At 48.6% G+C, this 16,847-nt stretch overlaps 1 protein-coding gene across 2 annotated transcripts in view; it reads left to right on the forward strand.

The window, feature by feature from the left end:
• The window catches only part of LOC146869508 (endogenous retrovirus group PABLB member 1 Env polyprotein-like), a 42,255-nt gene extending 25,667 nt beyond the window's left edge, over nucleotides 1-16,588 (forward strand). For both annotated transcript variants that reach the window (XM_085603284.1, XM_085603293.1), the window contains exon 3: nucleotides 13,507-16,588. In XM_085603284.1, the coding sequence (XP_085459410.1) occupies nucleotides 14,240-15,787 (1,548 nt within the window). In that variant the 5' untranslated portion in view covers nucleotides 13,507-14,239 and the 3' untranslated portion in view covers nucleotides 15,788-16,588. The remainder of the gene's footprint in view (nucleotides 1-13,506) is intronic.
• The last annotated feature ends 259 nt before the right edge of the window (nucleotides 16,589-16,847 follow it).

Below are 16,847 nucleotides of genomic sequence, written 5' to 3' on the forward strand. Positions count from 1 at the left end.
CTAAGAAGTCAGTACACACCGACAAGCAAGGAACGCTGGTACTGCATCTGTGGCATCATCGTTGGGATGCCACTACTCCTCATTATGTAGGCATCGTGAGCTGAGCCCGGGAACCTTGCACACACATGAGAAATGGTCATGTCCACCAAACAAACCACAAGAGCATTTATAGAGTGGAAATGCTTCCTGTTCCGGTACGTCTGCTCATGTGCCTGCGGTGGTACCAAAGCCACATGTGTCCCATCGATGGAGCCAATGACACGTGGCATCCTGCCCAGGGCATCGAAGTCCCCCTTGATGTCATCTAGTTGTTGTGCTTTGGGGAAATGGATGTAATGGTCGAGGAAATGCAACATTGCCTCCAATACATCCCGAAGTACACGGCTGAACATAGTCTATGACACCCCACCAGCAGTAGAAATAGTGTGCTGAAAAGTACCTGTGGCAAAAAAGTGTAGGGCTGCCATCACCTTCACCTTGGGGGTCAGTGCTGTGGGGTATATCCGGCAAGGTTGCAGATGTGGAGCCAACTGCTCCGCCAATTCTTCGATCAGTGGCCTGGTGAAATGGTACCATCGCATGCAGTCACGTTCAACCATGGTCTCCAGGTCTGGGAACGGTCTGTGGACATTTGGTCTCCTGCAGTACATAGGAGAGCAAAGACAGTTTGCCATTCATCTATATGCCAGTGTACATGACAAATAGCACATGATACCACATTACAGGACACAAGAACATGATGTGTGTGCTGTTGGGTATAGACACACATATCAGATACATGCCCATCATCTGACATCCCAGCTCTACAGGGCCACACAACAAGGTCCCTGTTGTGCTGTGAGCAATCAATGGGCTCCATCACAGTACATCGGTATGAGTGTCACATACCAGACACACACCACAGTGACTAGTGAGGACAGATGTCTACCCCACATCACAGGTTCCTGACAGACACACACAGGGACCTCGTGGATGTCTGTGACACACAGACGCAACATCAACTCACATTGACAATAGACTGGGATGTTGTGAACATTTGACATTGAGCACATGAAATCTGAGTCATCTCTTTATGGAAATGCACACATACTGTGGATGAACATCACATATGTGGCACTGTGACACCCTGTGAGGCACCTACCATTCCACTGAAGAGTCAGGGTGTATGTCACATGAAATACACAATGTACACCGGGCACTGTGCACATGCCTCATGCACTGAAATGTACTGTCATCAAACACAGTGGTTATGTGTCCAGCCAACAATTGGATCTGTCCCCATGACAACCTGCCCTGCCTGGGAGTGGGTGTTGAAAGGAACAAGGAAACCCTAGGGGTCAGATGGGACCAAGGGTAGATATATTTTATAACAACAACGGTCCCATAAAAGAGGGATAGATATGCTATCGCAATTTTCACAATCAAAAACTGGATTTTATCTAAAAACTCAGGTAGAGGGATAAATACAATTTAATGGTAATAAGGAGAAAAAGACAACAATTAATATACACGAGGATAGGTGAGCAAACCGTGAGTAGGTAAAAAAGAAATCAGCCGATTTCCTTACCACAGGCAAGTGACTTAAAAAGTGACTTTACAGTGTAAGCAAAAATGACAATATATAAAGTCACAATAGGTTTCAAATCTCATACTTAATTGCAAGATACAGAGTATAATTTTTAGAGTTTAGAGACGTAGGAGTGGGTGCCACTAAGTGAAACATACAAATTCACATGTTTACCCACATACACACACAGGTAATGCAGCCAGACATGCACTTTGAGTTACTGTGTCACAGAGTGTATTGTTGTTGTGCCCATGGGTCAATGGCAAGCTATGGTGTGTTGCATGCCTTAAACAGTTACTTCTATGGTGACTGACACAGGTGACCAATGCGAAAGACGTGTTAAACACCTAGGGAAGGAGCCGCCGCACGCACGCCTTGCAGACACGCCTTGCACAATGTCACTAATGTGGACTGATGCGGGTGGACCAATCTGCATGCACGCCTTGCATGCATGCCTTGCACAATGTCACCAATGTGGACTGACGAGGGTGGACCGATCCGCATGCACACCTTGCACAATGTCACCAATGTGGACTGACGCGGGTGGACTGATCCGCACGCACGCCTTCCACGCACGCCATGCACAATGTCACCAATGTGGACTGACGCGGGTGGACCGATCCGCACGTACAACTTGCACAATGTCACCAATGTGGACTGACGCGGGTGGGCCGATCCGCATGCACGCTTTGCACATTGTTACCAATGTGGACTGACGCTGGTGGACTGATCCGCACGCATGCCTTGCACAATGTCACCAATGTGGACTGACGCGGGTGGACCGATCCGCACGCATGCCTTGCATGTACGCCTTGCACAATGTCACCAATGTGGACTGACGTGGGTGGACCGATCCGCATGCACGCCTTGCACAATGTCACCAACGTGGACTGACGCGGGTGGACCGAGCTGCACGCACGCCTTGGACAATGTCACCAATGTGGTCTGACGCGGGTGGACCGATCCGCACGCACGCCTTGCACAATGTCACCAATATGGACTGAGGCGGGTGGACCGAGCCGCATGCACACTTGCACACACGCCTTGCACAATGTCACCAATATGGACTGACACAGGTGGACCGATCCGCACGCACGCCTTGCACAATGTCACCAATGTGGACTGACGTGGGTGGACTGATCCGCACGCACGCCTTGCACAATGTCACCAATGTGGACTTACACTGGTGGACCGATCCGCACGCACGCCTTGCACAATGTCACCAATGTGGACTGACGCGGGTGGACCGAGCCGCACGCACACTTGCACACACGCCTTGCACAATGTCACCAATATGGACTGACACAGGTGGACCGATCCGCTCGCACGCCTTGCACAATGTCACCAATGTGGACTGACACGGGTGGACCGATCCGCACGCACGCCTTGCACAATGTCACCAATGTGGACTGACGCGGGTGGACCGAGCCGCAGGCACGCCTTGCACACACTCACGCCTTGCACAATGTCACCAATGTGGACTGACGGGGGTGGACCGATCCGCACGCATGCCTTGCACGCACGCACTGCACAATGTCTCCAATGGGAACAGACGCGGATTTGAGCCTGGTGCGAATCGGTTTCTTGAAAATCCGTTGGCTGCCTGCAACAATGTTTCAGACTCGTCATTGCAATGCTTTTGAATATTTCAAATGATGCGGAAGGCGTGTACGAGATGTGCAATGCGATGGATTGTCCAGATTCATAGGATGCAAACGTGTTGGACCTATTGCTTTTGACATATGGGACTGAATCTGCCTCTGCAGCACAGATATAAGTCTGTCTGTTCACCTGGGAACTTACTTGCCTCTACTACATGATCAAGTTTGACATCTCTGCTACCACTGCTGCTGTCTCTGCATCCTCTGGCTCCAAGAATGGCACGTACTGTGGAGAGGGCCCCTGCCTTCACAGAGGAGGAGAACAAGGCCCTGCTGGACAGCCTACTTCCACAGTACAGCAAGCTTTATGGGACACCAGGGGAGCAGGTGAGTGTGCTCTCCACGGAGCATATTAGCAAGGACATGCAGTATTTTCCACAAAGCGCGCTTAGCGCATTTTATTTTATCGCCAGATATTATCGCTGAGATAACACGCTATTAGCAACGTTTATCTCTAATGCGATAAAATATCCAGCGATAGCGGCTAAATGCGTGAATATCGCTGGAAATCCAGCGATATTCACGCATTAACGCCAATGGGGACCTAACCTGACAATCCACCTCCCATTGATTACACAGGTAAGTAATGTTTTCAGCAGGTGTTAGATTCTGGCGATAATCGCGCTTAGCGTGAAATTTTTTATCGCACAGCCTGCGTTGCTAATAGGCAATAGCTGTGTTAGCGACTGCTTTCAGTGGGGACTGTGTACCCCCCCCCCCGTCCTGCCAACCTCACCTGAGCCCCATGAAACTCCCTTGGAGTTTTGCACTGCAGTGGAGGTCCCGTCCCAACCATCTGACCTGACCAGGCGTGCGGGTAAGAACCCCGTCTGACTTGGGGCCGGCATTGATGTCAGCACACACCCCATTGGACTTGGGCCCTGCCGTGTGTCAGACACCTCCGCTGCAGTTGCCAGTGACACTCCTACACCCACCAGCCCTCCCCTGCCCCATTCTGCTGTCCCCTGATCCTGTCCCTGCAGTGCCTGGCCTGCCCCTGTGTATGCCCCTCCAAGGGGAGATGTCTCCTGCCTGTAGCAGTGCAGGCAAGCAATGGATGACAACTTGTCACATTTCACCCTGGGAGGACTCCTGACATGGACTGGCCATTGGCCTTGAGACATTGTGTACTTAACAGTTTCAATGAGTTATGTGCTTAATAAAGCCAATTGTTGTTATCCAGTGGTGTTGCATCAAATATACATGATGTTGATGATGAGTGTCATGGACTTGCTGTTGTACAGGTGTTTTAAAGGTATAACAGAATGAGTTGTTGATGTGATGTATTCCATGTGATCTATGGGATATGTGTACTTGTCTGCTATGTATCCATGACATCCTAAGCTGCGATTTCAGGGTGTATTGATAGCAAAATGTTGTGACCAGGATTTTATCTTTGGGTTTGCTACTTGACATCTTTGGCATACACTGTTGCACATAGGTTGTGCTTACATTTGGGCTCATGGAAAGATTCCCTGACTTGGACAATCTCCACTGTACAGGCATGTTTGTGCATCCATGTTACACAAGTCATCTGTGTCATCAGTCCAACTTGGTCTACATGTGTATTGCATATGTGCAGATAACTGAGGGATGACACATGTACAAAAGCTTCTGTGACCATTGGTTTTCTTGAGTTGTAATAGTTGGATCACTGGGCAAGTCTTGTGCTGGCATGACAGGAGCCTGCCAGACAAAATGACCTTTGCCGGCGCCCAGGGGGTTGGGGGGGGTGGGTGGCTGCACTTGGGGTGTACCCATGGAACCCCCAACATTTGCATGCACAAGGTGGCAGGCACCACGCGGTGCCTTTCACGTTGTGCATGCAAATGCACAACATACCCTTTTAACATTGTGGCAGGTGCTGAATACAGCACCGCCCTCCACAATGTTAAATGTACAGGATGCGACCGCCATGGTAACGGTCACATCCTAATTGGCGATGTGGGACCGCCGCACCACTGGTGGCCGGTCCCGGCACCGTTAGGGGGCGCATCCTGATAGACCCCTAAGTTCGCATTTCTTTAGTATTGTCCTATTTAGAGCTCCATGTGGGTAAGGAAGCAGGTGGACCTTGAAGTCAAACTTTCATCAAAGGTCTCTTATCGGCCGTGACCCTATTTGGTTCCTCCTTCCCCTGCATCCTGGGTGCTTATTATACTTGGTGCAACATTACAGCATATTTAATCAAGGACAATAGAGAGATTTGCCTAGGATCACAGAATTTAGTCAAGTTGGGAAGCCAGGATTGATCCTGGGTTGTCTGCCTTCACATTGTTCATTTTAGCCATTAGATGGACATCTCCTTTTTTCTCCTATTTCTCCTGTTTTACATCAAAGGGGGATTCAGACAAAATATCAGAACCACAAAATATTGAGGAGAAGAATATTGTGTAGGTAATTTATACATCTTCAAGGAGTTAAGAATATTAAATTTAAACTTGTGCTTACCTATCCGATATTCTTGTCTTCGATATTTTTGATATGATATTCTGTCCATACAAAATGTGTGTTCCCGATAGTAGTCACTGATCCTGTCAAGGTGAATGCTTTGTCTTTTATTCTTGGCCCATGAGATTGAAGCGTGGGTGGCTGATGCCGCTACTGTGCACTTTTCACTTCAAATAAGGCAGCCCTTGGTGCGCTGGCATGGGGGTAAAGGACCGGAATGTGCCAATAGATAGGGTGCATTCCTGCCCTTTGCTTTTGCCGTAGGGCAGTGCAGAAGGAAGGCCTGTGGCGCTGCCCTACAGCACAACCTCATAAATGAGGCCCTAAGGGGCTTATTTACAATGAATTGGCATAGGGCACCGCACACGTAATTTTGCTGTGCTACCCTACACCAAATCCAAAAGGCGGGTATGCACTGTATTAAAAAGATACCTGTCCTTTCAGATATTCCTCCTCGTTATGCCACCACAAGGGAGGTGTATGATTTCAACACCATGTTTTAATTCTGGGAATGTGTCAAAACCAACACCCGTTGCATCAGAACAGCCACTGCCACCGCCCCATGGAATGCCTCCCAGATGCAGTGTGAGGCAACGCAATGACTTGCGCTGTGGTTCCTCACGCCATATCTACGAGGCCATAGAACGCCACGCAGGGTGGGTTTATGCGGCCTTTTAGATATGGGTCCGCAATGTACGCCACCGGAACATCAAAATAAGTGACGCTCTGGCGGCGCATGGTTCTGAGGTTCCGTATGAGACGGGACGCCACTTTTTGAGTGGTGACGAATATGGATGAGTTGGGTATCTATGAACCGCAAATGGCGAGTATAGTGGGTGTACGAAGTTTCGCAATGCAGCCACGTATGGTTCGCCTCATTTTTGGGTTCATTCATCCGAACCCTCGGGTTCCATTTTAGATACAGCGTCCATTTTGTTTCTTGCCCTCAGGTAGCCAGCGAACGGGCTTTCTTGTCCGTTTCGTGACCCTGGGACTCTCAGGCTAGTACGAAGGACACGTGTTTCTTTGAGGCGACTTTTACGATGAGGGGAATGACACAGATGGCCCCGCTCAAGGCCCATCTTGCCGCTCCGGTCTATTGTTTCAGCCACGCATACATTAGACACGAGGTCTTTTGATCCCTCTATCAAGTTTCCTTTATTGCCCTCACACTCTTTTCTAACCTGTTGTGCATCCTTGTCCTTTCCTTACATCTGTTTTCCGTCCTTCCTCTTAATGTGTTTATGGCGGAGGGGATATGTTTTTACAGTTGAGAACCGGCAAGACTGTTGTAATTATGTTCCGGCCTCCTGAAACATGAACGCGACCCTTTTGAAGTTTATTGTGGGAACTGAGTTGTAACCTTTGTCCGCCATACTGTCGTATGGCCAAAACTTGTATAAAAGGAGCGATCCACTTCTACGAATTTGAAGCAGTCTCCGAGAACCTACACGCTGTGTACTTCTTGTGACCTCTGTATCCCTGCAGTAATAAACGCTGATCTCTGACGTCGCTGGAAGTGTCCCGTGTCTCTGTGTTTGGTACGCCAGAACAGGTAACCCACGAAGGTTTCAGGTGTTGTTCCCTGGCACCGCTGGGTCTTAAGAATAACCCAGTCCTTCAGTTGGCGCCCAAGGTGGGGCGACATCAACGGTACCGGTCCAAAGCCTGACGATCGTGAGGAACTTCGTGTGAAATCTCCGAGGGAAGGTGCACCCCGCTTCATCGATCCAGTTGTCGAAATAAGTGGCCCGACGTCTTTTCCCGCGAAGATCCCCGCCTCCTGACGGCTGCGACGGACCGATGCCCTGACTGTCGACCTGTTTTGGCGCCTGGCGTAGTCCTTTGTACGGCGAGACGACTAACGGGCCTTCCTGGTGACGCCATTGTTCTCTCAGTTAAGTATTTGTGGGTCGCTCCCAGTGTTGCTTTGTTGTTTGCATGGTTCCATAGCATTCGTGGTTCTTAGTTGTTGGGTTTTATTTGACGATTGCAATTGCCAAAAACCGAGGGTTTTGCATTTTTGCGAGGACATTGTAATTCGATAGCCCTTGAAGTTTGTATACTCGGTTAGTGTGCACGATGCCTGGCCGTAGTACTTTGTTTGGGTTTCTCAAATGTTGCAGCATGGATTCCCGGCTGGAGGATTCATGTCCGATACCTCCGGCTGGAACTCCGCTTTACGAGCTCTATAGTCGCCATGGCGTGGGTCCTATCGTATATAATGAATATTGGGTTCGTTACACTAAAAAGGATGGCGTCCTTAGTTGGCCACCTCATGGTAGTTTCGAGACTGCCATTTTAGATAACCTGGAAGCTAAATTATTTAAAAAGAAAGCTAGGCCGGCCATGTTTGATTCCTTCCGGTTGTGGCGGAAAGAGGCCAAGCAGAAAGAAATCAAACAGAATAAGAAAAATAAGCGAGAAGGTGTTATTACAGTGATGCGCAATGCAGAACAATATCAGTTAGACAAAGATGAGAAAGAGCAGGAAGTTAGTGCTCGGCTTCACCACATGGCAGTGGACAAATGTTATCCGGCGCTACCTCCTACGATCGATAACACAGGAGAAGAATCGGTGGAAGATTCGCTTTTGTCTTATCTGATGAAATCGCCACCTCCCTACGCTCCCGATGTTATGGGTCCCGTTCATCCACCTCTTCCTCAACCCGCTGTTTTGGCGGCTGCTGGTCAGCCCGCCGTTCCTCCCGTACTCCCGAATCCCCTTGGGCCACAGATCGTACATCCTCCTGGTCCGGCTTCTCTCCCTCTTGCGCCTTTCCAAGTCCCTCCTCAGTCTGTTGTTCCCGCTACTCCTACTGCTGCGTCTACTTCTACTATTTCCGCCCCTATGGCTGCTACACCTGCACCTTCTTCCTCTTCTCCTTCTGTTCGTAGTCGTCTCTTGACTGCTGTTGCTTCTCTTTATTCTCCGCTCTTTGGGCCGATACTTGGCTCGACTCTTTCGGATGTCGCTCAAAGACGCAGTCAGCTTCCTGATGGTAGGGAACGTGAATCGTTGGTGAAAACGGCACGTAGATGGATTCGTAACCCTGTTAAATACCCCCCACGTGTAGTGTTTGAAACGTTTTCTCAGTTTAATGTGCCCACGCAACGATTTGTGTTCGAAGAATTGTGTAAGTCATTGAAAGAGGAGTGGGACGATGATATAGCTGATGATATACCACCTGAGGTTTCCGAGCTACAGTTTCGGTTTGCCACGGGTGTCATTGTAGGTGATAAAGTTCGAGAGGCTCTGGAACGCTTGTTATCCTTTCGATGTTCAGTGCAACCGCGTGCACTGTTTAAGGACGCGACCGCAGAGTGGATGGCACAACCTGGTCAATATCCTATGCGGGAAGTTCCCCCGGTATGGATGCCAGGTGATGCTGCTGCTAACCCTCCTGTCCCAGCCCATTTCCAGAGAGTGTGGATACACCTCCCTTGGAAGCGATCGGAAGTGTTGCAGGTAAAGCAATCCTTACCTGATCCTCGTAAGAATCCTGCGGGTTATTATAAGGAGCTGTCCCAATTGGTGGATGCTACTGTTATGAACCTAGCCGATATTGATATGTTGTTCGGCAATGTGGTGCCTCAGCCGATTTGGGCGAAAATTCGTCACGAGAATCACGTAGCCGAGTTAGGCGGTGACTGGGCTGCCCTTACAGCGGCAGATGCCCGGCAGGTCGGTGGGGCTAAACCTGAACAGATTATTGTGGCTTTGCCCCAGAGAATAATTACCCTCATGAAAACGCTCATGCCAGCGATGCGCGTCAATTGGGACAAATTATCGGCGTGCAGGCAAAAGAGGGATGAAAGTGTTTCTGATTTCTTTACGAGATTTGAGGAAGCGTTCATTGATCATAGTGGTCAGGACATGGGTTCCGAGGGTGGACAGCGGTTGTTCGTTGATAAATTTGTGTCAAATTTGTTGCCCGACCTGAGCAACAAGTTGAAAAATTCTGAGAGTGCGTGGGCTGTTTCTACCACTGCCCAAATATTGGCTACGGCCCAATATTACGAGAATAGAGAAAAAGAGGAAAGTGAGCGTGCAGAAAAGAAAACGAAGGATCTCAAAACTAAGGTCTTGTTGCAGCAAGCCTATCCACCGCGTTCGAATTTCAGTGATACGCAGCAGCCAAACAGATCTCAATCACAGTTTTCCAGATCGCAGACGCGGAATGCTTCGCCTGCACCTCGTTTTGTGCTGGGGTATAATCAGTGCGCATATTGTCGTGGGGAGGGCCACTTGAAGTTCGATTGTCCGGTTCTTCGTGATAGGTCCAATGGTGTGTCGGCTCGAGGAGGACGTAGCGGTCCTCAACAGGTTTCTCGTGGTAGAGGTCGCGGAGTCACCCAGAATCAGGCCGAACGCTTTGCGACGTCTTCGGATTCGCAAAATTGTTTCGATCGGCGCGAACCATCGTCCGGTCGGTCTGCACAGTATCATGTGGATGATTGTTATGTTGAGTGTGATGTTGATGCGGATGGTATCTACTAGGATAGCCATAGACAAAGGAAGGGAGAAGTATCAGTTCCGGTTGATCAGAGAGGGCCTTATGTTGCAGTAGCCACTTTGGGCGTTGTTGAGCCTTTTCTGTTGGACACTGGTGCAGCAAAAAGTTCCATCATGCATTCAAAACTCCCTGGCGCGCCTTTGTCTGGCTTAACGAATGTTTCCGTTGGATTCTCTGGCGCCCCCGTTAGCAATCCAGTTTCTAGCCCTTTGCCCCTTACAATTGGGTCTCATGAACTAGAGGCTCCTTTGATTTTGACTACTGGTTGTGGTGAGAATCTTTTGGGCCTAGATTTGTTGAAAAGGTTACATGCGACTTTGTACTGTTCTCCTACGGGTGTGGAGCTTACGTTGGGTAAGAGCGTGATTTCCCCTATGTATTTATCGATCGACAAGCTCCCATCGGAATTGAGATCTCTTCCAGACTCCTTGTGGGCGACAGGTCCTAATGACGTGGGCCTGCTGGATATCCCACCTTATGTTGTCCAACTAAAAGTGGGTGCGCGTTTGCCACGTATACCTCAGTATCGTATTTCCCTTGATGGTGAAAGGGCATTGTTAGCGATCATTTATGATTTGATCGGCAAAGATGTTATTGAGGAGACACGAGGCAATGTGTGCAATAGTCCCGTGTTGCCTATTCTGAAACGAACGGATCCCTCCAAGCCTCCCGTGTATCGTCTAGTTATCGACTTACGGGAGGTAAATAAAGTCGTTGTTCCGCAGTTTCCTGTGGTGCCAGACATTACAGCTTTGCTGACTCTGATTCCAGCCACTGCATCGTGGTTCTCGGTCATCGATTTGAAGAATGCGTTCTTTAGCATTCCGATTGCTGAGGAGAGCAGAGACTTGTTCGGTTTCTCATTAGGTGGTCGCAGCTTCAGATTCAAACGCGCTCCACAGGGCTACTGTGAGAGTCCATCTATCTATAGCCAAGCTCTTAAGAGTCAACTCGATGCGTTTGTGTTACCGGCTGGTGCAGCCTTGATTCAGTACGTTGATGATCTGTTGGTAGCCGCTGACACTGAACAGCTCTGTAGAGCCGCTACAGTGTCCTTGTTACAGCATCTCTGCGCTCTACATCATAAAGTGTCACCTTCCAAACTACAATATTGTTGTCAAGAAGTTACCTATCTCGGTCACTTATTGTCAAAGGCGGGAAGAAGGTTGACCCCTGAACGAATTACAGCAATTGCTCGAATGACTGTGCCAGCAACTCAGAGAGATGTGCGTGCCTTTTTAGGTATCACATCGTACTGCAGACAGTGGATCCCGAACTTTTCACTGTTAGCGAAGCCATTGGTAGCTCTCACGTGCAAGGACGTTTCGACTCCTTTGCCTTGGACGGAGGAATGTCAGAAAAGTTTTTCTGACCTACGTGATGCGCTGTGTTCGGCTCCTGTGTTAGGTACTCCTGATTACAGCAAGCCTTTCACATTATACGTCCATGAGAGGGACGGTTGTGCGTTGAGTGTTTTAACGCAACAATTTGGTGATAAGCAGCGTCCGTGTGCATATTTTTCCTCGACCTTAGACCCGGTAGCTAGAGCGTTGCCAAGTTGCTTGAGGGCGACAGCGGCAGCTGCGGCGTCTATTCGGCAGTCCGCAGGTTTGGTCATGGATAATATGCTCATAGTAATGGTTCCGCATGCAGTCGATACGCTCTTGAATCGGACAAAGACTCAACATCTGACGAGTGCAAGGTTGTCTGGGTACAAGCTGACCCTTTTGGCAAGTCATATACAGATCAAGCATTGTAATGTACTGAATCCGGCGACATTGTTGCCGATTAATATGGAATCAGATGATGTGCTGCCCCATGATTGTTATTTACGGACTGAGGAAGAAACAAAAGGTCGTGTGGACCTGAAAAACACTCCCTTGTCAGACCCCGATGGTACTTTGTATGTGGATGGCTCTTGCTTCAAATTGCCGAATGGCGATGTGACGACTGCGTATGCTGTGGTGACGTTGAGCACGGTTGTGGAAACTGCGAGATTGAACCAGAATTCAGCACAAGCTGCAGAATTAATTGCATTAACAAGAGCGTGTGTTCTGTCGAAAGGAAAGCGAGTGAATGTGTTTACCGACAGTCAGTATGCATTTGGTGTTGCGCACAACTTCGGAAGATTGTGGAGAGAAAGAGGATTTATGACATCGCATGGTACGAAGATTCAACATGGGCATCTCGTGAATGATCTTTTGGATGCACTTACGTTGCCTAAACAAGTGGCGATCGTCAAATGTAGTGCACATCGAAAAGTGACGGATGATGTTGGTCGTGGTAATGCATTTGCGTATGAGATTGCTAAGGAAACGGCTAAGAATCTTGCGACTCGAATGTATGTCACGAGTTCAGTGAGGTGGCCGGCTGAGACCGGTATGTGTGAAAATACTGTTGAAAGTGTGAAAGCAATTCAGAACGAAGCTACTGAAGCTGAAAAGACCAAGTGGAAAGAAAGTACAGGGAAATTGGATATGCATGGATGTTGGGTTGACTTGACGGAATGTCAGAGGTGGATGTTACCAGACGCGTATGTATTAGCTGTTGTGACGATGGCTCATGGGTTGTCACATATTAGTGCGAAAGGAATATGTAAGTTCTTGTCTCCTGTTTGGAGGAATGATGGTATCGCTAAGTGTGCTGAAAGAGTGGTTAAGAATTGTATGGTGTGTTTGATGCACAATCCAGGAAAAGGCACTCCCACTCCACCTGGTCATTTCGCTCCTCCTGCCTGTCCCTTTGAGGTTATCCAGCTGGACTTCATCCATATGGAGAGATGCAATAATTTGAAGTACGTTTTGGTTGTGGTTTGTGCGTTCTCCAGATGGATTGAGGCCTATCCTCTTAAGGACAATACTGCCCTGTCCACAGCAAAAATCCTGCTGAAGGAGTACTTTCCTAGGTATGGAATGCCGCGGATTGTGTGGTCGGATAATGGAAGTGAGTTTGTGGGAAGTGTAATGCAGAGTGTGTGTAAGGGCCTTGGAATTCGTCAGAAATTCCACAGTGCTAACCATCCTCAGGCAGCGGGTTTGGTTGAAGGGTACAATGGTACCCTGAAGCTGAAACTCGCTAAGATTCAAGCCACCACTGGTCTGTCATGGCATGATGCCTTGCCTCTGGCTCTCCTGTCGACCAGAGCAACCGTACACTCTCGAGTAGGGCTCAGCCCATATGAGATTGTGTTCGGTCGCCCTGCGAATATATGGGGAGTCCCGAGGCCTAGGGCTTTTGATAGTCTTGAATATCCAATGTTGATCGATTACTTGCATGATTTGACCACTAAACTACGGTTAATTCATCAACAGGTCTTTGAAGCTCTACCAGCGCAGACAGAGGGTCCTGGACACCAGCTCCGGCCAGGAGACTGGGTTGTTACCCGAAACTTTGGTCGAAAGCGTAATTTGGAGCCAAGATTCGTCGGACCCCACCAAGTCCTGTTGACGACGAGGACAGCGGTTCGACTGGAGGGCCGGAAAAATTGGGTGCATGCCAGCCACACAAAGAAGGTACCGATCCCCTTACCAACCGACGGTTGGGTGAGAACTGGGATTTCGGCTGAAGAAATTGAGACTCCTTTGCGCTTTGTGCCATTTAGCGACGCTCAACTTGTGGAGGAGGATTCGTCATTGCAGAACCCAAGGTCCGACTCATCATCTGTTTCATTGAACACTGTTGCGCCAGCTGAACAATTGTTCGTAGAGCAAACTCGACCTGGAAGAAGTCGATACTTTCTTCGTTCAAGGACTAATAAAAATTGACAGTACACTGGTTTTTGACGTTACGAATATCATGAACAATTACATCCTTTTCTTTCTGAGTTTTTGTGCTTTCCACTGCTAAGAGACTTGTAAGAAATGTGAACGTTTCAAGGAAACCTCGCCATCCGGGTCACCGTAGGGCCGTGCGGGTACTTCTTTCTGTCTAGCAGGTTTCTGACGCTAGGTTGGTTACTTTTGTCGATCTCTGGGAACTCCTGGGGATTGATAATCGCTACTCAGAACGAAGTGCGTCAAGTACGTCACGGACGGTTTGTAGAGGATGGCATTCTCTAAGCTGGTGGAAGAAGAAAGGGTGTTGGCACAGAGATCAGAGTTATGGAGGGTTGTACAAACAAAATGTTTTCTGTTTCAGGTGTTTCTATTGTTTCTAACTGTATCTATGTTATTGGTGGGTGGAGTGTATTTCGGAGTATCGCAATTCTTGCCTTCTGTTTCGCCTACCTCTTCTCCTAACCTAAGTCCCCTCACCACTGTCTCCCCACATTCCTTTCATCCTTTGCCTCAACATGAGCAGGTTAGACGTGCGGAATTCATGAATAATTCCTTTGTTCAACTCCTACATCAGCATCAGTTGGTGGTGAACACTACCAATTGTTGGGTATGTGGGTTAATGCCACACACCATGGATAGGGGTATTCCGTATTTGGTCCTTCCATACAGCTCCCAGGGTTCCGCTCGAGCATTCCAAACTATGTTCCGCAGTGCACTAGATTCCTACCCCAGTCGAGAGCCACGGTCTGTCAACTTTGGTCCTGGGCCGTACCACAAGCCTTTGGCGATAGCTATAGCAGATCTGGATAGAGATGTTTTTGATGCCTCACTCATTCCAGATGAAGAAGTACAGGCCTATAAAGACCTGAGCGAGACTGAATATAGTACGTCAGTGGGAGATAGACAACTGAGGAGCTCGTCCCCAATATGGATTGTACCGCACCTCGGAAATTTCTGCTTGCAGGGTTTGGGTCGAAATCCGAGAGCACAACTTGGGAACAGTGCTTGCACTGAAACATATGTCCTACCGATGCTCTCTTCCCATGTTTTTCTGACTGCTAAGGGCACCTATTTTGTATGTTATGAACGCGCATATACATGGTTACCCCGCGACTTTTCGGGTACCTGTTATATTGCGAATCTCTTACCCCCGACTTTCACAGTTGCTTCAGACTACCACAAAACTAGAGTCGTGAGAGGCGTCATTAGCAAAGAGGATACTGCTGGTCAAGAAGCAGGAGACTTCTTTAAGGGTTTCTTGCCGTTTTGGGGACCTATGGTTAATAGTAGGAACCTAAGACAGTTGACCCGCGTGGTAGAGTCGACTGCTAATATTACTGCAAATGCCCTTGGTAATCTAACAGCTGAACTACAGGCGGATAGACTCATGACGTTGCAGAACCGTATGGTTCTAGACGTTGTGCTTGCAGATAGAGGGGGTGTATGCAAAATTATCCATTCGAGTTGTTGCATTTTTATTCCTGACAATGCTCCAACTGTTTATCAAGCCATCTCGAAGTTGCACAAGATTTCCGAGTCCATACACGTGGACGAAGGTAATTGGACGCTCCTAGGATGGTTTTGGGGCCTGATGTCAACCTGGGGTTGGAAGATTCTAATGATCGTAGGGGCTGTTGTAGCGTTTCTGTTCACGTGTTGTCTTTGTGTACAGTGTGGTCCTGCCTTATGTGGCCTATGTGCTGCGACGTGTATAAGGCGGCCATCTGTTACCAAGGAGACGTTGATGAATAGAATGATGTTCCAGCAGCAGCTGAACGATCTGATGAATATTGACATAGATTCCGATCTTGACTAGTGCTTGCCTACATGAGGGCAAAAGGAGCGTCTGAGGTTCCGTATGAGACGGGACGCCACTTTTTGAGTGGTGACGAATATGGATGAGTTGGGTATCTATGAACCGCAAATGGCGAGTATAGTGGGTGTACGAAGTTTCGCAATGCAGCCACGTATGGTTCGCCTCATTTTTGGGTTCATTCATCCGAACCCTCGGGTTCCATTTTAGATACAGCGTCCATTTTGTTTCTTGCCCTCAGGTAGCCAGCGAACGGGCTTTCTTGTCCGTTTCGTGACCCTGGGACTCTCAGGCTAGTACGAAGGACACGTGTTTCTTTGAGGCGACTTTTACGATGAGGGGAATGACACAGATGGCCCCGCTCAAGGCCCATCTTGCCGCTCCGGTCTATTGTTTCAGCCACGCATACATTAGACACGAGGTCTTTTGATCCCTCTATCAAGTTTCCTTTATTGCCCTCACACTCTTTTCTAACCTGTTGTGCATCCTTGTCCTTTCCTTACATCTGTTTTCCGTCCTTCCTCTTAATGTGTTTATGGCGGAGGGGATATGTTTTTACAGTTGAGAACCGGCAAGACTGTTGTAATTATGTTCCGGCCTCCTGAAACATGAACGCGACCCTTTTGAAGTTTATTGTGGGAACTGAGTTGTAACCTTTGTCCGCCATACTGTCGTATGGCCAAAACTTGTATAAAAGGAGCGATCCACTTCTACGAATTTGAAGCAGTCTCCGAGAACCTACACGCTGTGTACTTCTTGTGACCTCTGTATCCCTGCAGTAATAAACGCTGATCTCTGACGTCGCTGGAAGTGTCCCGTGTCTCTGTGTTTGGTACGCCAGAACAGGTAACCCACGAAGGTTTCAGGTGTTGTTCCCTGGCACCGCTGGGTCTTAAGAATAACCCAGTCCTTCAGTTCTTAAATAAGCCCCTCAGGCCATAAACTCTGCCCTAGCCAAGCTCCAAGACTACTTCTCTCAGCCTTTATACATAGTTACCCCTTTTAAACAGGGTTCTCTCAAGACCAGTAGACACAATGCCCCATGGTAGTCAGCTAAATTGAG

The sequence above is a fragment of the Triturus cristatus genome, chromosome 1_1 (genome assembly GCF_964204655.1).
Source record: "Triturus cristatus chromosome 1_1, aTriCri1.1, whole genome shotgun sequence".
Lineage (NCBI taxonomy): Eukaryota > Metazoa > Chordata > Amphibia > Caudata > Salamandridae > Triturus > Triturus cristatus.